The sequence below is a fragment of the Pleurodeles waltl genome, chromosome 10 (genome assembly GCF_031143425.1).
Source record: "Pleurodeles waltl isolate 20211129_DDA chromosome 10, aPleWal1.hap1.20221129, whole genome shotgun sequence".
Taxonomy (NCBI): Eukaryota; Metazoa; Chordata; class Amphibia; order Caudata; family Salamandridae; genus Pleurodeles; species Pleurodeles waltl.
In genome coordinates, this window is record NC_090449.1 from 659,079,767 (window position 1) to 659,103,256 (window position 23,490).

A 23,490-nucleotide genomic window follows, 5' to 3' on the forward strand; every position below is an offset into this window, starting at 1 on the left:
ATCCCTGGTGCCTAAGTGGTTTCTGCTCTTCCGGGGGCAGATCGGCTTAATAGAAATACGCCGATCTGCCCCCAAGGGGAGCTGAAATGGCCAAAAATAAATCTGACCCCCCAGGGGAGCGACCCTTGCCTAAGGGGTCACTCCTCACCTCTAAAAAAACAAAACAAACCCACCCCCCAAAAATGTAAACCTGGCGTCTAGAGGTTTCTGCCTCCCCTGGGGGCAGATCGGCCTAATAACAATAGGCTGATCTGCCCCTGGGGGGGGGGGGTGGGGTGGGGGGGGGGGGGGGGGGAGAAATGGCCTAAAATAAATTTGCACTCCTTTTCACCCCTCCCCCCCCCTTTACCCCCCTGGGGAGCGACCCTTGCCTAAGGGGTCGCCCCCCTTCCGTGAATTCGAGGTAAAATAAAAAATACTTCCCTGGTGTCTAGTCTAGTGGTTTCTGCCATGAGATTGGCCTCATAAAAATAGGCCGATCTGCCCCCAAGGGAGCGACCCTTGCCCAAGGGGTCGCTCCCCTTATGCCAATTTCCTTTTTATAATAAATCCCTGGTGTCTACTGGGCATTTCAGAAGCCGGATCGCTTCACTATCCGTCTTCTGAAATGCTCTGAGAGACTTCAAAGAGAAGGAGAGGAATTTCTCAGGCCCCCATCACATGATCGGAAGCTCAGCTTCCAGCGCGATGGGGAAGTGGCCTCTGATGAGGTCAGCGCGCGAATGCGCACTGATGTCATCAGACGTCACTGGAGGGGTCGGGGGTGAAAGGGGAATGGGAAGAGCTTCCCCTTCCATCCCTGCCTTGGGGGGTGGGAGGGAAGCCCACGAAGGGAGCACTAGCGCTCCCTCCGAGCTTCAGGCCGAGAATGTAATGGTTACGTCCTCGGCCCAGGAGCACTGTGCTGGTGGACGTAACCATTACGTCCCCGGCACAGAAGGGGTTAAGGATGGTAAGCATAATTTTTGTTATATTTATTTCCACCGAGCACATTTTGCTATAGTATTGCACACCACGCCACATTTACATTATCACACCAATTGTATATTTTCTACAATGGAACCAGTAATTACTTGGTATGTCTCTTATGTGTCTCCACAGGTTTCCCTCAGTTTTTTCCTAGTAGACATAAAACTGTTGTGAGTAAGCTTTTACTCCCCTTTTTTTTGTATATGTTCAGTATTGAATGAACATAGTGTACACTCACACTAAAAGCTTTGGAGATGATAGAGTTTAAGTCCAGATGAAGCGCCAGGTGATCCGTTTGGACGTTTTAAGACGAAAACATGTTGACTCTCTATAGTAGTTAAAGTCATTATGCTTTTTCCCTTCATTGAGTGTGGGACCATTATTTCCCTCCCATTCTGCATGTGTTTTTAATCTTGACCTGCTCCTCGCTCGCCTAATAACATTTTGTTCCTCAAGGAGGTGTCTGAGCCAATTTTAGTATTTTTCTCTCCAGCTCTCTTTCCTTTTTCTGTAACCTACGGCTTTTGCCCTTTGGTACTGATATCTATATATGTTCTTCGGCAAAGAGGCTCCTTGAAGGGTCCCGTCAGACATTGCAGTGCCGGTGTGACGTGAAGCGAGCCCAATTATGAAGCATGAGGTCCTTTGCTTCTGAACTTACATGTACTTGTGAGACCTGACGTCTCGTGTTTTTCTGTGTTTATTGTTGCTTTGTTTGGAACAGTGTACCTTACTTTTTGCCATATTTGTATTTGGCACCAGTGCACTTTTTTTTTTTACTTTGTCACTTTGCACTGTACCGTCACTACATAGGAGCACCTCATATATTATGGTATTATAACAGAAATGTTGTCTTGATACCAATAAAATGATGTGTATTTTCCAAACATTTCCTTCCAAGAAAGGGTGTTGAACTACATAAAAAGAGTAGCCGTGGAAGTCAAGGGCAACACTTCCCCCTTGGAGACCATTTGTGTCAGATACTGTGTATACCCGGGTCCCTGGGTTATGGGTTATTTCTCTGTATTTTAGACTATATAAATGTATTTATTGGCATTTAAAACAAAGACTTCCATACATAAATCAGAAGCTGGTCAAATATGTAACTGGTAACAATACAATCATGGTGTATGATCCCCTCCCCCCACCCCTGCACAAGGGCAGCTTGGCAAATGAGAAAAAACACAGTATACTATCAGCGTAAAATCTGTGTCTGTGTGGTGAGGGGGAGAATACTGCTCTGGGGCGCAATACCAGGGGCTCTCCAGTTGAATGGACTTGCAGACGGGGATGATGCCATACTTAAAAATTGATCCAGGATAAAGAAGAAGAAGCCCTACTGACTGGGACTGAGGGCACGTGGCGAGTGAGAGATCAGGGCATTGCGATGCTTGTAGCAAGTGTGCTCTAATAAGGCAAGTAACGGTCACACGCAGGAGACAGCGGATTGGGAGGGCACTCCCGGGCCAGACATTCCGAGGTACACTGAGCTGTCCGGTGCACGGCTCATCTTCACTAGTTGAAATCCAGTATGCCGTGCCCATAGTACCTACCACATGATTGCAGGGGTCTGGCACTAATGCTCAGGGTGTTTGCATTATATTGTGCAATTTAAGCATATGTGTGGCCCAAAGTGTGGCCACACCCTTTCTCCCTCGTAGGCACGGATCCTGTAACATACCATCCGCCTCTGCCAGGGACCACTTAAGTGTAACTCGGAGGCAACAATCCATCGCCAGGGGCTGTAAGGCCTTCCAGGCCATGGCTATCAGGCGTTTGAAAAGCACTAGTGCAAGGTCGGATGGTAGTTGTAAATCCACCACTGTCGATATGTGGTCCATCACTTTGGCCCAAATGCATGCCAGTGGCATGCAGTCCCAAACCATGTGTATAAATGTGGCATCAGCATGGCCCCAGCCCGGGCAAGCTGGAGAAATTCTTGGAAATATTGTGTGTAGGCAGTAGGGTGTAAGATATGTCTGGTGTAAGTAATTGCATTTCATTTTCTCGGCTGCCATAACCCACTATTTGGAAGTGAACTCCGTCCCTAGGGATTCGTCCCATCTGCGTTTACCATGTTGTATGTATGTCTGATCTCCTGCCCCCAGTGCAGCGTATAATACGGAAACTGCCTTGCATCACAACTTGTGCATCAGGAGACACTGGAGTCCTAGGTGCACTGTTGGTTCGCTCTGTCCCACCTCCCTTGTGTCACCAATTGCCTGCACAAGTGCAGTGTGCAACAGGAACAAGCCAGGGCAGAGATCATAGAGGTCATCTAGGCCTTGGAATGAGAGTAGGGTGCCCTCCTCATCACCTATTTGTTGTATTCCCGCTTCTCGCCAGGGCACCGAATCCTGGGCTCCCAGCAGAGTCATTGTGGCCAGTATACCTCACAGGAGAAGTTGTTGGGCATAGTGAACCCCACTCTGTGGGGCTACATGTATCTGTTCCAAACCTGCTTGGCTACACAAGCTGACCTCCCCATCCCATGGGTCTGTTCCCCACAGCTTAGGCAGCCATTGCAATATGTCCACGTTGCCAATGTTGTCCCTTACCAGGCTATTCTCACCCAGTCAATCTCCCACCATCCAGCGCATGGGCCATTGTAACTGTGTGGCTGCATATTATAACTCCAGATCCGTCACCCCAAGGCCACCCTCGAACATGGGCAGCTGAAGCCTAGAAACCAAGACTCTCTTCCTAGTAGTCCCCTATATCAGGTGAGAGACTCCACATGTTTCAGAGCTCGAAAGTACGCTTTTGTCGGCTGTACCGGCAGTCTGCAAAGAGATTAAAGGATCCTGGGGAAGACCAACATATTCACAATTGACGCTCTGCCCATTGGTGAGAGAGGCAGTTGTGTCTAAAAACGCATACACTGTCTAATTGAGATCAGTAACAATACTGAGAGGGACAGGGAGATTAATGGTTCAGTGTACGGTCTCCCAAGCAATAATACCAATAAACAAGAGTACACTGTTCCACAAAAGATTAGTAAGTCCACCAGGCACTCCCCTATCTAGAAGCAAATGCCCTCACACATCCAATAGGATGTCATGCTTCATCATCGGGCTTGCTCCTTGGCAGACTGGCGCTGCAATGTCTGACGGGTACCCCATGGAGGGCGCTATTTGGCGGAGATCCTGTGTTGTTACTATATGCCGTAGTATGGTGTGTAGGGAAGAATTCTAACCCACAACTAGGCAAAAGGAGAGAGAAAAAAAGTTAAAAGTAAAATTGGCTCAAAAACCCCCAATAAACCACAATTTATTGCTCAATGCAGGGTTTTGGTTAAGGCTAAAAACAAAAAACTGGGAGTGAACAGAGAGATAATACTCAATCACTCTACCTAATAACATATGGTCGAGGAAGACGGAATTAACCTCAATCTCTGTCGGAGGTCCACATGTTAGAGGGTCCATACGGATCCAAGGGTGCTTAGTCAGGACCAAAAAGCAAAAACGCTTCCCCTTAGTAGTAAAAAAAAAAAAAGACGACAATGTGTCTGGAGAAGCAAGTGCAATAGTCACTTACTTGCAAAACAAGTCTAAACTTTAAACTGGTCATGTGTGAAAGGAGACCTGTGGAGAAACAAAAAGGGGAAAGATACAATTGCATAATTGAATATATGCAACCCAATATAGTAGACACACATGGTGGCGTGACACACTGTGATTTAGGTGATACCATGCTCGGTGACAGTTAGGGATACTGATAAATACTTGCTTACCATCTTACCAAATTAAGGACCGGGTTCCATAGGGACAGGTGTGCCATAGGACTGGAGTTATATCTACATGGTTATAGGGGAAACATTGTGAACCGTACTGTATTATCCAACAGGGGTACTGTCAATATAATGAATGACCCACACAGCTATCTCCAGAAGATGTAGAAATGCTGTCCCTAGGTAAAAGAAGGTGAGATATACGGTATTCACACACTCAGTGTTACAAAAGACAGAAAAATTATGCAGTTCATGTCTAACATGTAAGGCAAATCAACATTCATCTGTAACATTGTGAACCATACTGTATATCTAACAGGAATGCTGTCAACATAATGAATGACCCACACAGCTATCTCCAAAAGATGTAGAAATGCTATCCCTATGTCAAAGAAGGTGAGATATACAGTACTCACACACTCCATGTTACAAAAAAGGCAAACAAATTATGCGGTTCGTGTCTAAATTGTGAGGCGAAACAACGTTCATCGGTAACACTTGACTCAAATTAACTGTAATGAACACGAAGGAATGGTGTGTCTAAGCGTCCTCAATAGTTTGAGAGGGTAATGAAAAGAAAAGAAAAGGGCCCCACATACAGAAGTACAGGCTGCCTTACTTGCGGAAAAAGTCCAGCATTTGGAGACCTACCCCGAGGACGCGTCCCTGAAATGGTCAAGGAAACGCGTACCTCGGGTTAAGTGACGCTTGAAGGGACCGGCAACGAGCGAGCACGTGCGTTCGCCAATTGGGTGTCCGGAACAGGGGAGTTCCCCTACACTTGAAAAGTGTAAAAATGAAAAACAGACTGTATGTGACACGACATTCGTACCCACAACAAAAAGAAGACTCACCCTGCAAGCGTCCGGTCCTGAACTTATGGGTGCCTGTGAAAACAGACTATTCCAGTAGTTGAAGTTACTAATCATAAAGAAAAAACTTTGTTTTTAATAAAGAGGATTTCTTCTTGAGAATTGTTTTATGTACATACAAAAACTTGATGATAGAGTACTTGTGTGAATCACAACCCATGGGTGGTAACCCATAGTTAGTATATCAATTGCCCTCATATAGGTCTTCAAAAAATAAAGAAGACCAAGGTTGCACCACACAAGGTTATTGTGCTTAGTATATTTTTCTGTTGAGAGACAGAACCAAATTATGTTATGTGAAATAGTCCAAGTGGTAACAGAACAACATAAACTGAATCGTACAGGTATATTCAAAACAGTTATGTTGTATGTGACAAAAGAAAAAAGGAGTAAATTAAAAAAAATATGGCAATAGCACGGAATATAGGAAATTACATATTCTACCATGTTGTTCCTACAAGCAAATTCAAGGGGATTAAAAAGGGAAACTCATCCAAGGAATACCACATTTAGTCCCTCAATATGAGTACCCAATCTGAATATCCATCATTGTTCTCTTTCGAAAAGGGATGTAGATCCATTAGGTACATACTTAGGGGCATCAAGAACTATCCACCACATGTCGTTTGGAGTGTGCTTTTTTTTCAAGAAAGTGGGTTTGGTAGTAGCGCAGCTACACCTATATTGCTGCGATGCTAATTAATCCTGACCCTGACTGCTTGTGACGTCATTCCAATGTAGCATAAACTACAGGGACAGGTGATCATATGGATCAAGGTGCTGGTATTTCAGTTGGTATGTTTTAATAGACGCCGTGTTCCTATGGGTTCCAAATTCACAGTGTCTAATCGTTTAGTAAGTGAGCACACATTACAGTTACCACATGGATGATGACCAGACACTGGGGGGAGATGGCAAAGTTTGGTCTGTTTGGGTTCTGGATGACTCAATCTCAGTTGGGTATGTACAACCATATCTTTGACATTAGATGTTCTTTTGAACGCAAACAGAGGTTTGGGAATCGAAACCCCACCACTCACAAGAATAGACCATCTCTTATTAATGAGTCTTTTTATGGTGTTAAACAATGGAGTCTATGTTGAAACACAGGTAAGGCGGGTATCAGGTTCCTTTGGTGTCTTTCTCAACAGAGTCTCTGACTATTGCGTGTTCAGTTTTGGGCTGTGTTAATCACATAACTTGGATAGTGTCTGTTATGCAGCTTGTCCGATAGATCATTAGCTTGGGTGTCAAAAGACTGAGCGTGCTGCAATTGTGGCATAAGCGTAAGAATTGACCATAAGGTAAGTTATCCCGTAAGACTTTGGGATGATGACTTTCATAGAGTAATAGACTATTACGATCAGTAGTCTTTTGATTAAGTACAGGTTTTCAATTTGCCTTGATCAATAGTTTTCATCAAGTCCAAAAAAGGAATTGTAGTTAATGAAACAGTGGAAGTGAATTTCAAATGTGGGTCAAGGTTGTCGATCCAGGTGGTAAAGAAGTACACATTCCATGTCTGGCCCTGCCAAATAATCAAAATATAATTGATATATCGACGCCATAATTTTATGTTATCAAAAAAAGGGTTAGTATTCTGAAGTATGAAACATTGTTTAAAATCATACCAATATTGTCAGGCCAGGCTTGGAGCAAAGGTACTCTCCATAGATGTACCGCGTACCTGGTGAAAGAGACGATCCTCAAATTGAAAAAAAAAATCCGTCAAGGCTATAGTCGCACAATGCATGACAAAGTGGACTGGAGTAGATTAAGTCCATGTCCGATTTAGGAGAGCATCCCCAACTACTCTCAACGTGGCCTCCTGAGGTATGTTGGTATATAAGGCTTCAACATCAAAAGTTATGAGTGCTTGGACTTCCACAGTAGCATTAATGGTTTCAATCAAATTCAAGTAATCTTTAGTGTCCTTCAAGTATGTAGAAGGTTCTCTAACAATGGGCTGTAAAAAGTGATCACAGAAAGAAGATAGGGGCTTCAAAACAGACCCTATTTCCAAGACAATGGGACGTCCCGGAGGTGGTAATCTACCTTTATGTATTTTGGGAAGCCAGTAGAAATAAGGAATGCGAGCATGGGAAGTATCCAAGAACTCAGCCTTCTTATTAGATATCCAGGCATTAACACATGCTTCATGGATAACAGTGCGTATCTCGAACTGTAATCGCTTTGTTGGATCTCTAGTAATGGGGACTTAATAGGTGGAGTCACTCAATCGACGAATGCATTCCTTTCTTTATTTGTGTGCATTCATATCAACAATGGCACCACCCTTGTCTGCAGGTTCATGGGGTGCCCGTCAGACATTGCAGCGCCAGTCTTATGAGGAGCAAGCCCGATGATGAAGCATGACATCCTATTGGATGTGTGAGGGTATTTGTTTCTAGATAGGGGAGTGTCTGGTGGAGTTACTATCCTTTTGTGGAACAGTGTACTCTTATTTATTGGTCTAATTGAGATCAGTGCCTGGCCATGGTTCCCATCGAGGAGATTCCTGTCAATATCTTAAAAGTTCACCTCGAGATAACAGAATGTCTCAAAATTCTAGCTCATACGGGATCACGTCCCTACAATCTTGTATACCAGCTGCAGGGAAAAATGCAGGACTTCCCCCAATTCACCCTGAGGTCATCCAGGTCCCCAAATCAGCCCAACAGGGTACAGAGATCTGACAAAGAGTTAGCATGGTCTCTTAAATATACCAGAACGCCATCTGCATATAAGGGAGACTGTGTACTGGTCTGTCTCTAGTTGTAAACCTCAGGCCAGGTTCTTCAATTGCAATGCCGCTGCCAGGGGCTCCAGGGCGAGAGCAGAAAGGACGGGTGAGTGAGAGCAGCAACCCTGACAAGTGCCTCTACCTATAGCAAAAGAGTGGGAGATCTATCGTCTGGTGTACACCTGGGCTCACGGTTCTGCGTAGAGTAGTTTGACCCAGGCCAGGAACTCAGGCCCGATTCTCCCCTGCTTCCAGTACCGCAAGCAGATATGACCAACCCAGCATATCGAACACTTTTTCGAAATTCAGCACAACTGCTATGGGAAGATCAGCCCTGCCAGTCACCACTCCCATAATGTGGCAAAAGGGGCATTTGTTGTAGCACATCGCTCTTTGTTGTATGAAATCACATTGGTCAGGATAAACCAGCATTTCCAGCATTGGTAGTAACCAATTTACGAGGATCCTACTTAATACTTTATAATCAATGTTAAGCATTGAGAGCGGACAATAGGAGCAGACTTCAGTTGGGTCCCTGACTGGCTTGGGCAGACCACAGTGAGAGCTTCCTTAAGCGAGTCCGGGAGTCTGCCCTGGTCATGCCCCTCTTGATACATGTCCTGCAGCTTGGGATCCAATGAGGTCCTGCAGGTTGCGTCGAACTCCACTGGAAAGCTGTCTGTACCGGGGGGTCTTACCACAAACCATTTGCTTTATGGCTGATTGAACCTCCTCCATCTAGGGGGATTGTTCTAATTCAAACCTTTGTAGGGGAGTCAAAAAATTCACCTCTCGCAGGTTGTCCTGTCCTGTTGGGGTGGGCGAAGGGAAATACAAGCTATCATAATATGTGACAAACACTGTGTTTATATCCATTTGAGTATTAACCACTTGGCCATCATCTGTCTGCATAGCCCCTGTTAGTGTCCTTTGGGTTTTGGACCACGCCAGAATCTGTACCAGCTTGTTGCCTTCCGCATGCTGACAAGCAAGATGAGCCCTATAATCTAGGTCATGTAAGCGGCCATCCACATCACGGTGTTTACGCCGCAGGCTGGCCAAGCATGGCCTAGCAGTGTGCGGAGTCATTGCTTTAGCTTCCAGTGAACATATGTGTGTTTCTAAGGTCATGATAGTTCGTTCAAGGGACTTTTTCACTCCTTACGTTCAAGGGACTTCTTCACTCCCCAAGTCGTACAAATGCAGTGTCCTCTCTGAGCAACTTTCATAGCATCCCACTCTAGGCCTTTTGAGCTGTTCCATCATTCTCTGCAAAGTAATGTTGAATGTGTGGGGCATTAGTGTCCCTATACTGCCCATCACATAGGTCTTCTGGCCGCAGTTGCCATGAGGGGCCAGTAGCCTGTGAACCTCCCCGTTGGACTGTCATTAGAGGGCTTTGGATGGATAGCGTCCTGCCTAGATATTTGGAGCCATGTATCAAGGGCTAGCACTCCGAGTTAGAGAAGAAATAATCCAATTGGGTGTCCACTTGATGACCTGGGGCATAGTATGAGTATTCCGCTCCCCTGGGTGCCCCAAAAGCTGAACATCATACAGGTGTGAGTCCCCCTACCAACACTGGAGGCATCTCCTCGCTTGAATTCCCTGCGTACCCGAGAGAGAAGGCAGTGAGCGATCTAGGTCTGTGGTGTGTATGCAGTTAAAGACCCCTCCCCATAGCCCTGGGGAAGTGAGGCCATGCAACAGAGATGGTGTGAGGGTATCCAAGAATTCTCCCTGTGAAGTGATGGATGCATATAGGGACACTATTGAAATAGGGTGACTGTCTAAAGTCTCCTGCAAGGCCACATAACTGTCCTTATTGTTGAGTAGCCTGGTTTGTTCAGATGGCACCCTGGAGCCACCCAAATCAGCACCCCTTGCGCATATGCAGAGTAATAGGTCCCGAAAACCTGACCACTCCAGTGTCTGGAAAACCTTCTCTGACTCTCCCTTCGTGAGATGGGATCTCCTGGAGGCAGGTGAAATGAACATGCCTGTGACTAAGGTAGGCATACATTTTATGTCACCTGGCAGTGTTTGACATGCCCCAGATATTCCAGGGTGTGGCCTTGATGGACTTATCCATGGGCGTGTACATAGTTCCATGTCTTCTTCCAGGGTGCCCCCCAATAAAACTCACACAGCCATGCCCAAAACCTTTGCAGCCAAGAAGAAACAATTAAGAACAAAAACGGAAGATGAACACCTCTACCCTGGGCTAGAATGTTCACGGACATCATGCTATAACTTTCCAAACTTAGAAAATGACAATTAACACATATCTGTAACCAAAACATGTCCATACGGAAGTCACTAGTGGAGGCTGGCTAGGGCCAACAGAAGTAATGCAACAATCCGCGTGAAGACCTCACTGGGCCCAGCCATGCATTATGTCTGGTTCAGTGGCTGTATCTGTTGCTGCAGCACAGCAGCCAGTGCCACAAGAGACCCTTGTGGGGGCCACCGCTGGGCCACCAATGTTTGGAATCAGTTCATCGGATGCGGCGCCTCAGGTGCCTGGCATCGCCTTATGAGGCTAGCTCGTCTGAGTAATCAGTGAGCCCCGTTCAGAGCTCTCAGAGTGAGGTACCTCTCACTCCGACTCGAGATCAGTTTCCTGGGCCAATGTCTGGAACCTATTGGTGTTGAGTGTGGAAGCTTCTGCCCGCGCTTGCTACCATGGCGCTTGCTCGACTGTCGGGTAAGATTTTGACTTGCACATACGGCAGCGGGTTTTACCATCCGACCAGCCCCTCAGATCATCTCTTTGCAGTGAGGGCAGCTGAGTTTGTCCCTTAGTGCGGAGGCAGGACCAGGCTTCAGCAGGGGATGTGAAGAAATGGGTTGTGTCAGCATCCACCCCCCTCACTTGAGCTGGGAATAACAACCCATATGCCAGTACCAAGGTACACAGCTGTGCCTTAACTGCACCAGACGTGCCACATTTCCACTGTACTCCTGCCTTGTAGTCTGGGCATGCCATTATGTGGATCCTGTTGAATGCCCAGGGACCCTTAAAGTGAAATAGCTGTAACAGAAAGCTGTTTTGAAAGTTGAGAATGCGTTCAATGATTGGGTGTGGCGGGGCCCCCGGGGGTGGGGGTTGGCCCAGGATCCTGAGGGTCCTCTGGGTGGAAAAGAATTTCTGAATCCTGTTGGCAAGGACTGTGCCCATCAGTCATTCCTCCAGAAAGAGTTCTGTATCCAGGGCCCTCAGAGCCTTCTAGGATACCCAGGAATCAGATTGTTATTATGGTGGGAGCACCCTTCCGCATCTTCAGCCCGTGCCTCTAAATTCTGCACCTCTCCCTGCAGGGTCTTTAGTTGGTCCCGCATAGAGAGCAGTGTTGTTCAGAGTGTTGTGAAGGAGGCCTCCATCTCATCGACACGCTCAACAAGTTTAGCATGATCAGCTCTCAGCAGTCCTATTTCATATCAAATAGCACCTAGCTGTGTCTCCATCGCAATTTTTGACTCATGCCATGCTTGATTTTTGAGCGAGAGGTTTGGAGGACTTAGGGCAAAACATGCTCACACCGTTTTCAGGAATCGGGGAGGGGGTCGTACCCCAGGCACCACCTGTAGTTCTTCGGTCAATTGCAGCCAACAGTTCTTGAGGCGTGTTTCACGCTACAATCTCAGTTGTTGCGGTGAAGGAGCGTTACAAGGATGCAGCAGCCCTCAGGCTGATCTCTCAACGGGAGGCATCTATGTTATCACTGAATACATTTCAGCGTAGAGATGGGTCCTGGGTCCCTGTGGCAGGCCCATGTGGCCTATAGTGCCGCAGGGCATGAGGGGGCCCCAGGTTGCCCGTGTGTATGCCACAGCAGGCCAATAATGTATCTCTCTCAGCAGGCACTGAAGGGTGGCCACCCCACGAAGACTTGAAGATGTGCACAGTGGGGGGACAGGGCGCGAACCAGCAACACCACCAGGTCTCCACTCACCCCCCACGTATGCTGATAAATGACAGTCACCGCTGGATCCTCGCAGACAGGGCAGCGCTTGGCACCTTAGGCAGTTAGAGGATCACATGTCTGCCAGTCTATGAACAGGGCTGGTGAAACACTGCTACAGGATGTCCACAGAGCTGCGGGCTCAGCAATCAGCCACACCAACAGCACTTGGCCTCCACAGTTGGGCTAGAATTGGGGCAGAACCCTTTACTAGGTGTGCAACACATCCGGGCGACCTCAGATCCGCCTTTACAGATGTTACGCAGTGAGATCTGGAGGAATGCAAACACAGCGGGATGCCCATTAATTAAGTTCACAGGGCGCAAACATAGGTGGGATGCATTTTTGAGTTCACAGATTTTTCACACACCCCCTAGAACCATGTCTGTCCGCGCTTCCATAAAATGAACTTTTACAACCCTCAGTGCTCAGTTGGTGTTTCACATTGCCCTGGGGGCTATAACTTTCGATCCTCCGGATCCCTAGCGCACAGCCAGGCTAGGCAAAATGTCTTGCCGGAGCAGTCCTGGCCTGCTGCAAGACCCACGGCCCCAGGGAGGAGCAGTGTCTCTGGTGCATAGGCCTCAAGTGCCGAGGCCTTCCCTCCATAGTGGGGAAGCAGCTGATCTCCTCGGCGCCGGGGGGGTGGGGGAGAGAGAGAGACTGAGAGACTGACTACCTGCTCTTGCCGAAGAAAGCAGGCACGGCCGCAGCGTCCCGTCCAATGCCTTAGCAGGGCCACTGCTGTTTGTGCCGCAGTTCCCGTAGGCAAGGGGCCACTGGGGCACCGCTCCGCCACCCCTCACGGGCAGAATCTGTGCAGAATGGACTAGGCTGGTCCTAGATCGATGCAGAGCCTCAGCGCGAGGCATCTGTGCACGCACCGTCTTGGTCACGTCCCCACACTTTTAAGCTATGCTAGGCATTATCTGTTGGGCCCTATTACACCAATATTGAAACTTCTCTGCATTCTTCACTCATAATCATTTAGTATATTGATGTTGTTTTTTCATATGTGTCGTCAAAGTAGGATGCAGATAGGTTTTGGTGTGCCGAAAACGTTTCTTGTCTTCTTTTTTTGTTCTCCACAGCACCTAATGGTAAACCTCATCGCTCCTACAGAAAACGTGTGATAGTATTTATTGGGAATCATGTTGAGCTCCTTCATACCACCAATGTTCCATTCACATGTTATCAGATTACTCTTCACTAATGCCTTATTTTTCTGAAGGACCATGAACAAAGAAAATAAATCTTTACTCATTCACTACAGGTCAGACAGAAAGCATCCGTTCAGTTAAAAGATCATGTATTTGATGTATTTTACACTGTTCAAATCTGTTTTAAAGATAAATGTCAGACATAAAAATAGGACTGTCACAATTAGTTCGCCTTAAGCCTTTTTTCATATTATTCTCTAACGCTCTCATTAAATAGCAGCAGCAAGCTCAAAATGATTGTGCTTGTTTGTTTTTCTCCTCTCTTTCCCTGCCATCACAGATTGAGTGAACCAAACATGGTCTATGTCAGTGGACAGTTAGAGGAACTTTACATGACACACAGCAGGAAAGACATGAATGAAACACTGACTGACATTCTCATGGATGCCTGTGTTACTTCTGCTGCTATGCCTGACAGGCTGATGATGGAACATGTCCTGCTGATCAGCATTCTTCATCATACAGTTGGGATTGAGGTAATGTGTTCCCTGATGTAGTACAATTCTGAGCCTCGGTTATAAACTGAAGTAGGAAAAAATGTAATGATAAAATACTTTCAATTATATCATCCTTACCTGTTGCCTAATGGTACACTGAATGGTAACTTTAAAGTGCCAGTTATAGATAGGCTGACTATTCCATCGACAAACTGTGTTTTAATGATTGAAAACATATAATCATATTTGGCATGAATGAATTGGGTGCACAAAAATACTATCTGCAGGATATACGTGGCTGGTCTAGGGTCACAGAAGCTCTTTTCTTGGCTGTTTACACCTGTGGATGAAATATATTTATATACAAAATCCATAGATACAACATATTTATTCTTTACTGTATATAGAGGAAGAGCAGGAACATGGCTTTTCCCAGGAAATAGGAATCAATGCTCACTGGACAGAAAAAAAGCTTGTTCCATGCCACCCATGCTCCATTGTACCACTTTCTGGCTTATTCCCCAGTTTCAGTAACTTTCTTAAGAAAGAGCTACCTTGTCAAGTGTGGGTTCCGAGATGTCCTGTGAGAACCAGACCCCTGATCTATAGAGATTGTCAAACTCCGATTTGCTTTTGTTACTGGACTTCATGAGCTTGTGGGCCAGATATTAGCCCAGCTGTGGGAACATCATCTTACCATTTGGGGGTGGAGGGGCCTATAAAACCTTTGTCGTCTTTCTTTATATCCTGATTGCCTGGGTTCTGGTAAGTTTATCTGAGTGAATGCTAGACTGTTTGTGCAGGCTCAGTCCTGTTGCCTTAAGTGTAATGTCAGGTGTGGGGGAGGGGCAACATTTCCACTTGGCATAGCCGAAAGACATGCAACACCCTGTGTGCCACTATTTGTTATTTTCTGAATCTATAGTTTTATTTCTCAAGTTACAGGATCCGTGCATGGTTTGTTGGGCCCTATTTTGTAACGTGGGTGCAAAAAGATTCAAGTATCCACAATGGTGGAGATGGTGTTCCAATAATTTGGAGCCGGAGCATGAAGCTGTTTTTGGGTGGGGATGTGGCCTGAGTGATTTCCAGTGGCTGAAATTAATTCAGGCATTCATTCCATCACCTTATTTGTGATGCTCTAAGTGTGACAAGTAAGCCCAAACAAAGGACCTGTGCTCCCTATGCCACTAGAACCAAGCTATACCTGAGTGGTGAGCCCTAAAGAAGGCTAAACCAGTCCTGTATGGCTTGTGTTCTGTTTCAGGGAAGACCGGACCTGGTAGTTCAGGCTGGATGGTTTCCATTGGAGTAGAGTTAAGATTGATTTGCATATGGTTAGGTCCAAATCTGAGGTCGCATGGTGGGCGGAAACAATGGATTAGGATGCGGTTCTAAACAATTGCCAGTGGCTGAGATTATAATAGACCCTAATCCCAATTTACTTCTATAACCCCTGAACCCTAAATTCACTTTTACCTCCCTTTGCCTCTACCTGTCTCTGAACCCTAAAATTACCCTTACCTCTCTTTACCTCTATCCACCCTGGGTTCCTCAAGTCATCCTCACCTCCTTTGCCTCTAACCACCCCGAATCTTTTTCTTCCTCATCAGTAACTCTCACCTGCCTTTCACTCTGCCCACCCCTAAACCCTAAACCCTAACCAGTCATCATTACTTTCATTTACCCCTGACGACCCCAAGCCCTCAAGTCTCCCTCACCTCCTTTTACCTCTATCCACCCCTGAACCCTCAAGACCCCCTTATCTTCCTGTGCCTCTGCCCACTGCTGAATTCCCGTGTCACCCTCACCGCCACCCATCCCTTAACACTTAAGTCACCCTCACCAGTTACCATCACCTCCTTCTACCGCTGCCTACCCCTAAACCCTCACCAGTATCCCTCAACTCTCTTCACCTCTACTCATCCTCAGAACCCTCATTTCCCTCACCTCCCTTTACCCCTACTCACACCTGAGCCCTCAAGTCTCCCTCACCTCCCTTTACCTCTAGCCAGCCCTCACCAGTCACCTTTCTTTACCTCAGACCATCCCCGAACCGTCAAAACACCCTCACCACCCTTTGCCTCTACCCACCCTTGAACCCTCATCACCCTTTACCAACCCCAGAGCCCTCAAGTACACCTCACCTCCCTTTACCCACCCCTGAACACTTGTCACCCTCACCTCCCTTTAGCTCTGCCCATCCTGAATCCTCGTGTTAACCTCCCATCCCTTTACCTCTTCCCACTCCTAAACCCTAAAATCACCCTTAACTCTCTTTACCTGTACCCACTCCTGAACCCTAAAGTCACCCTTTATGTGAATGGTATTAAAAAAAATACTTATTTGAGTGATAAAGACTTGTGTGGTAAAGGTCCTGAGTGGTAAAGGCTGTGTGGTAAAGACTGTTCCCTCTCAGGCCACTCCTTCTTTAAATACTCCCTACCTTCAGCGTGGCACCCCTAAATGTTTTGGGGGTACTGTTGGTTGTTTTATGCCCTTCAGTATGTTTGGTGGACCCATCCTCTTACTCTTCCCTTACCCTTCTCCCTTGAACACTCATTGTCATTTCCTTGTTTCTTTTTGTTCAGTGAGTGCCCTCTTCATGTGTCTATATCCACCCTGGTGTATGGCCAAAGTACTACTTCCCTTGCCCAGGATCCTTTCACTGCTCGCACTTTCAGGTGGTACTTTTTTCCTTTTAATTACAACCATTTCCTCCCTATGCCCTCCCAAATTGCACTCTGTCCTGTCTTGTCCCCCCTCACCCCCACAACCTCCTGCTGTGTTGTTGCTTGCCTGGTCTGCCTCTGCCCCTTCCCCCTTCATTGCTTGCCACCTCCCTTTCCCCCCAGAAAAATAGCACCCAAAAGTCATACAAACAGGTTTCAAAGATATTATAGACAGTGCTGCTCTCCCTACTTTGCATGGCCTTTTGTTGTATATTGTAACATTAATCTCTTTGTATTGTATTGTTTTGTATATAGTGGGAATAGGCTGTGGAATGTCATGTGTGGAATGCTTTCTTGTGTTACTGTGCTGGCGTACTGGTAGGGTTCTAGGGTTTGACAGTTGCTCTACTGTCTGGGCCTGGAGCGGTTGCTGAGGACGTTGGTGCTGACTACCAAAGAATAAACCTTAATTTTTCAACGTACTGCTGCCTTACATGTGTCCCTCAACACAACACCTACTTAGCACTGTCTTTATGTGAGGCCAGCACGAAAAAGTGCAGCTCGTAAGTAAGATAATTAAACATATTTCAATCAAACACCAGCTTTATTCGGTCATAAATAAACCACCAAAGCATACAAAATCTATACAACATATACAGTGAAGGGTGCATCACAATTAAAATACATAACTATCCATAAAATCATATCTAAAAATGTGAAAGCACTCTTACATCCTAAATTAATATCACATCCCATTAAAACAATTATATTACTGCAATACAAGTGGGGTGAAAGAGGTACTGACTGGACACACAGGTATTTTATGTATTTTATGCTACAGTCCATTTTAAGAAACCACAAATAATATTATATGATATCCCACCCGTAATTCATAAATATTTAGCCTAACCAATTTCTCCAAAGACAGCACATTTTAAACATTATTACTGAAACAGGATTATATCAACTTTCCTTTAACAAGTAATTGTGTCTGTGCCAAACAAATACCAAGAACTGACAGCAAAAACAGTTGCCTTGGAAGTGTTGCACTTTAAAATCCTAAGAGTGATATCATCCTGTCTAATGCCCAGGTTCACACAATTAGGGCAAATCCATTTTTGGCGAGAAACTTCATATGCTGGACAAAAAAACAAGATATGTTTATCCAACTCGGGGACTGAGCCACAGGCTGGACACAAATTTGATACTGCTGCTTTTTCTCAACTACTCAGAAAGAACTTCAAAGGTACACATCTGTATCAAAATCAAATGTAGATACTCTTAGCAAAAGGATTTGAAATGAAGTCTTTAAAACGACTCAAAGTAAGAATTCCAATTTAACTTTAAAAAAAAAACTGATTCAAAAGATACCTGTTAGTAGTATTGTGAAGATAACTATTCCAAACATATGCCCAATAACAAGACTTTAAAGAATGTACCTGTGCATTATTCATACTACTTGGTTTGTCCCAATAACCCCTGAGACCTAACTTAGATAGCCAAGTAGAAACATGTTTCACCCATGGAATAGTAGACACATTTGGTCTTAGTGTAAGATCCCTTAGGGAATCCCCGTACACATGGAGTTCAGGTGTGGTCCAAAGATGGACCCAATGCTACCAGATCAGAAATCCTATTCAAACCTAAGTCAAAATAAACTGGGGTGAAAGGGGTACTGACTTGGACACACAAGTAAAGATCTAACAAAAGTATTTCTGCTACAGTCAGTCTTTGGGCTTTTGAATATCCCTACACCACAGATCCAAAAGTAGCTGCATTCTGCGCTTTGACTTGGTAATCTTTGAGGGCCAGAGATACCACTCTCAAGATCGGTCGAATGCCATTCTTCGCTTTTATAGAAGCACTATGCTGAAAAACAAGGGATCTCTTAAGGAGCTAATTTTCCCAACCAAGGTTATCAGAAACTCTTACACCTAGGTAATCAATAGAACACCCTGTTTCCAAGGGCACATTGTCAACTATGGTCATACAGCTCTTAACTGTCCCAGAGTTTAATACCATAAGCCTTGTTTTAGTTAAAATCAGATCCAAATCTCTTGTCTTGCAAAAGTCTAAAAATGTGTCTACAAGAGTCTGAAGCCCTGAGGGTGTCTTAGAAATTAAAAGGGAATCGTCAGAAAAAAGCAGCATGGAAATGATTTGATTATTTAAAGTTGGTGCATCGTTCTGACGTGAAGATAATTGAGCTACCTCTGGCAACAAGGTAGGTGCCAGAACACATCCTTGACTGACACCACGCTGTATAGGAATACCGTCAGTAAGTTCACCTTGACTGCCCCACCTAACCTGAGCACTAGGTATCCTTGTGCAACCGTGCTATAAGATGAACCAAATTTCTCGGTACACCTATGTTCCATAGGGCCTTTGACAATTTCCCTCTGGGAACCAGATAGAATGCGGCTCGCGGGTCTTCAAAGGCCAAATGCAGTTTCTGCTTAGCAAGAAGCACGTACTTCCAATATGAAAGGGCCAGACGAAAAACGTGTTTGGAATTACTAGTCTTGGGCCTAAAGCCTGAAAGGGAGACAGCGCACAATTTGTTTCATCCCATGCCGACAGCCTATCGAAACCTGCCTGGCAAAAACGTTTTGAAGGTTGTCGATTAGGTTGATCGGCCTATAGTTTGAGGGAATACTCCGGTCACCCTTTTTAGGTTGAGTGCACAAGCACTTTGACCTGCTGTAAGTATTGTGGGCTTTTAACCACGCCCACCGTACGCCCATCCCTTTCGCTCGTTTGCGGGCTGTCCTTTCAACAATCTGTTGTTATCATTGGTACATGCTTCAATTTGTTACCGCCTTGCAGACTTCCCCTGTTGCATGGATAATTGCACGATTGCTGATATGTTTGACTGTGAGCAAACTTATTTTTCCTTTTGTTTCTCTCCTTCCCACTCATGCTGCTTTGAATCGTCTCACTAATGTCAACTATTTTACTTTTCATTTCAATTTATGTGGCAAGAAAAGTCCCGTTCGGAATTTACAACGCTAATAGCTCTAACTCAAACAAATGCGAGACCCATTGCAGTGCAAATGCTTTTTGTAGACTGGTATTATTTCAGCCCCTCTCCAAGAATGAGGGATGGGGCTGCCTGCAGCCTCAGCATTAGATAGCATAATAATATACCTACCCCAAATTAGTAGCTCTGACTTATATAAATCTCCAGCGATTTTGTCCGAGCCAGGAGCTTTGGTGGATTTCAATGGCGCTTTGGCTATACTAGTTTCTAGTAAAAAAAAGAAATGGTTGGACATTTAAACCATTCATACCTGCCTTAACTACTTCTTCCACAAGATTAGATGGAATCAACAATGTTGGGTGTATATGAGAGCTGGATGTAACACCAGGTAAAGCATACAAATTGGTAAAATTACTGACCCAGCTCTCTGGTTGAGTATGGCAGTGGTAAATCTCAAGCTGTAGCAGGCACTATATAATAAGATCTTCTTAAAAGACCCATTATCATTTCACCTAATTGCCTCCAGTAAACCCTGCTAGATGGTGTCCTCCCAAGTCCTCTTTGCCTGGGCTAGAGTTTTTTTTTTTATACCTCACTCCAGCTTCTTTTATCATACCGCGAACAACTCATAACAGCAGACTTAAGGGCCAATTTAGCCTCTGAACATTCAGTAGTCTACCATTTCTTTTTGTTAGGCACAACTGACTCTCTAGGAGGAAACCTTTTTATAGAAAATATCCAATAGTTTGTGAAAAAGAGACTCCTGAACAGTCCTGCAGACTCAACTGCACATGTAACTGATCTAGCATACATTTTAATTACCCCCAGCTTAAAGCCCGTAGGAAAGGTGAGCTGGACACCTAACAAATCAGGAGAGTTTGTGTTTATAATCGAAATAGAACAATGTAGCGTACTACTTTAACGAAATGAGTAAACCTCCCTTAGCTCAACCACTATTCCCAGTAAGTTGGGCCCCAGAAACACCACAACACCACAAACACAGGGTCAGTGGCCCACAATTCCTGAAACATATAGATATCACAACAATTAATATAAGAAGCCCACTCGGGGTCTAACAGTTAATTCTCCACACTAGCCAGGTTTCAAGAAATGATGGATAATTTGGAACTGCTGTCTTTTGCACTGCACACACTTTGTGAGAGAAGGGCTAAGTGGGTCTTGCCTAATGTGTTGTTTTTAACCAGACTATGGGGGTCATTCTGACCCCGGCGGTCATGGACCGCCGGGGCCAGGGTCGGCGGTAGCACCGCCGACAGACCGGCGGTGCCCCGCAGGGCATTCTGACCGCGGCGGTTCGGCCGTGGTCAGACAATGAAAACCGGCGGTCTCCCGCCGGTTTTCCGCTGCCCTGTTGAATCCTCCATGGCGGCGGAGCGCGCTCCGCCGCCATGGGGATTCAGACACCCCCTACCGCCATCCTGTTCATGGCGGGAAACCCGCCATGAACAGGATGGCGGTAGGGGGTGCCGCGGGGCCCCTGGGGGCCCCTGCAGTGCCCATGCCAATGGCATGGGCACTGCAGGGGCCCCTGTAAGAGGGCCCCGCAAAGTATTTCAGTGTCTGCTGTGCAGACACTGAAATACGCGACGGGTGACACTGCACCCGTCGCACCTTCCCACTACACCGGCTCCATTCGGAGCCGGCGTCCTCGTGGGAAGGTTGGTTTGCCCTGGGCTGGCGGGCGGCCTTTTGGCGGCCGCCCGCCAGCCCAGGGCAAACCTCAAAATACCGTCAGCGGTCTTTGGACCGCGGAGCGGTATTTTGACGGGGGAACTTCGGCGGGCGGCCTCCGCCGCCCGCCGTAGTCAGAATGACCCCCTATGTCTTGAGACCCTCAAAGTAGATACCTGACCCCCAATTCTGCTCTTCTTTGGTTTAACCAGTGTCCAACTCCCATTCACTAAGGTTCCTTCATGGCATGTTGAGCTGCTTGCAATAGATAGTCAATCAATGTCATTTACAAGAGTACTTGCTCTGGGATTGCGCCTAAAACATATTTATTGGTGGAAGCAGAGAATAATCCCATACTAAGGCAATTAATTACTGCAAATTGCGGTCAGCGCTGGCCCCCTCATAGCATTTTTCTTCCAAACATTAACCCAGGCTGCACAACAGCCATGTTGCTGTACAACGTGGCTAAAAGAAATTGACTAAGCCAGTGGTTCTAAACCTGTGGTCCAGGAACCCATGGGGGTCTGAGAAAGCCTCCTCAGGGGTCCACGACAGCTTAGAAATTTCAATAATATTAACAGATTAATAAAGTGTATATAAATTGAGTGGCTAAATGTAAAAGTGAAAAATTTTAAATGCACTGTAAATGTTAAGGAATTTGAAAATTGGAGGCTAAAAATTATATTAGTATCCTCAGACTGATTTGTGGGAGCAGTGCAGGTGCATTAACAGAATATAGTATGGAAGCTGTGTGGCTTGAATTGAACTTAGAAAAGCTCAAAGCTTCCTATTAAAAACGTATTATTTTTTATTTACATTTGTTAGCAAATTAAATAAATTGTCATTTGTGTGTGTGTGTGTTTAATGAATGCTTGCTTCTGTATTTTATGTGTATTATTTTGCAGTTCAAATCATCAATAATGTTTAAGCCAGGGTCCCCACCTTCTAATAATGATTCTGTGGGGGTCCCTGGTTCTAGTAACGATAAAGTGAAGGTCCACAGAGGTCAAAAGGTTGGGAACCACTGGACTAAGCAAATAGCTCTCCCATAAGCAAGAATTATTGGCTTTACCATTGCATGCTGTAAGTGACGAGCATCTGCATGCCCAGTGGAACTTGTGGCTGAAAGGGCTTAGGTATTAATCCAGCTATGGGGCATCATCTTAACTTTTACGGTTGTGATGTTAAAAAGAATTTATCAACTGTATAATACATCCCATTTGTTTTTCAGTCTGCTCACCTACGTGCATTTTCATCACTGTAGGCCTTGGAGGGATTCACTGAAATGTGGTCTTTGAGACCGGCATAGGGTTTTATTTTGTTATCTGTGGTGAGGATGGTGCCTCGAACTTCCATCCTTAAAACTAGTAACTGCTTCCTTGCAATTATCCCATCCATCTGGTCCCTTCTTCACATCACTGGCTTTCCATTTTATTGGGAGGTGTTGAAAAGATGTGACAAAAAGATTCCTTTGACATACTTTGCGGCTCCTTTATTGGACTGATATGATTTTAAGATATCCCTTGTGTCGGCCTGGGAATGGTTTGGGGTGGGAAGTTGCCGTTCGGGCCTTGTTCCTGATAGCTCTACAGGATGGTTACTCACTTTTGGAGATACTTTTGCTTGTACACTTATCTATTCTGTTATGAATGTGTTTATTGTAATATGTTACAATTTAAAATGGCTACGGCCTTAGGTTACCATCAGGTGGTAATTGCTGTTTTTGTACTTAACAAGCACACCCCTCCAGAGCAGTGTCTTTTGTTGTAGGGTCAGGAATAAAAGAACGACACAACTCTGTTTGGCAAATAAAATGAGCATTTATGAATAATGGCCGGGAGGGCAGCACAGCTCTGTGACTGATACCGCACTCAACTTTGTCAGTTCAAACAGCCATTTTTATATGTTCACAACACCACGAATGCGTCTTATCACTTGTCATGCCTTTTGAATTAAGCGCCTGCTTGGTACATTGTATCTCTACCTACTTTAGCATAAAGCCACATTTCTCCTTGAGAAAGCATCTAATTACGCAATTACAGAAAAGCGAAGGTTACACATCTGTCATGAGCACATTTGTTAATAAACCGCAATGTCTTTTATCTCACATTCTGAAGCCTATCTGTACTAACTCCAGACTTGGAAGCATTTCTGTCTGGCCTCCCTTGCACAGCTGCTGGCCTTCAAGCATCAAAGCCAAATCTCTCTCA

The 23,490-nt window shown here is 45.5% G+C and overlaps 1 protein-coding gene across 3 annotated transcripts in view; it reads left to right on the plus strand.

The window, feature by feature from the left end:
* The window catches only part of NOM1 (nucleolar protein with MIF4G domain 1), a 231,761-nt gene that overhangs the window by 108,149 nt on the left and 100,122 nt on the right, over nucleotides 1–23,490 (plus strand). For all 3 annotated transcript variants that reach the window (XM_069211147.1, XM_069211149.1, XM_069211148.1), the window contains exon 3: nucleotides 13,780–13,975. In XM_069211147.1, the coding sequence (XP_069067248.1) occupies nucleotides 13,780–13,975 (196 nt within the window). The remainder of the gene's footprint in view (nucleotides 1–13,779; nucleotides 13,976–23,490) is intronic.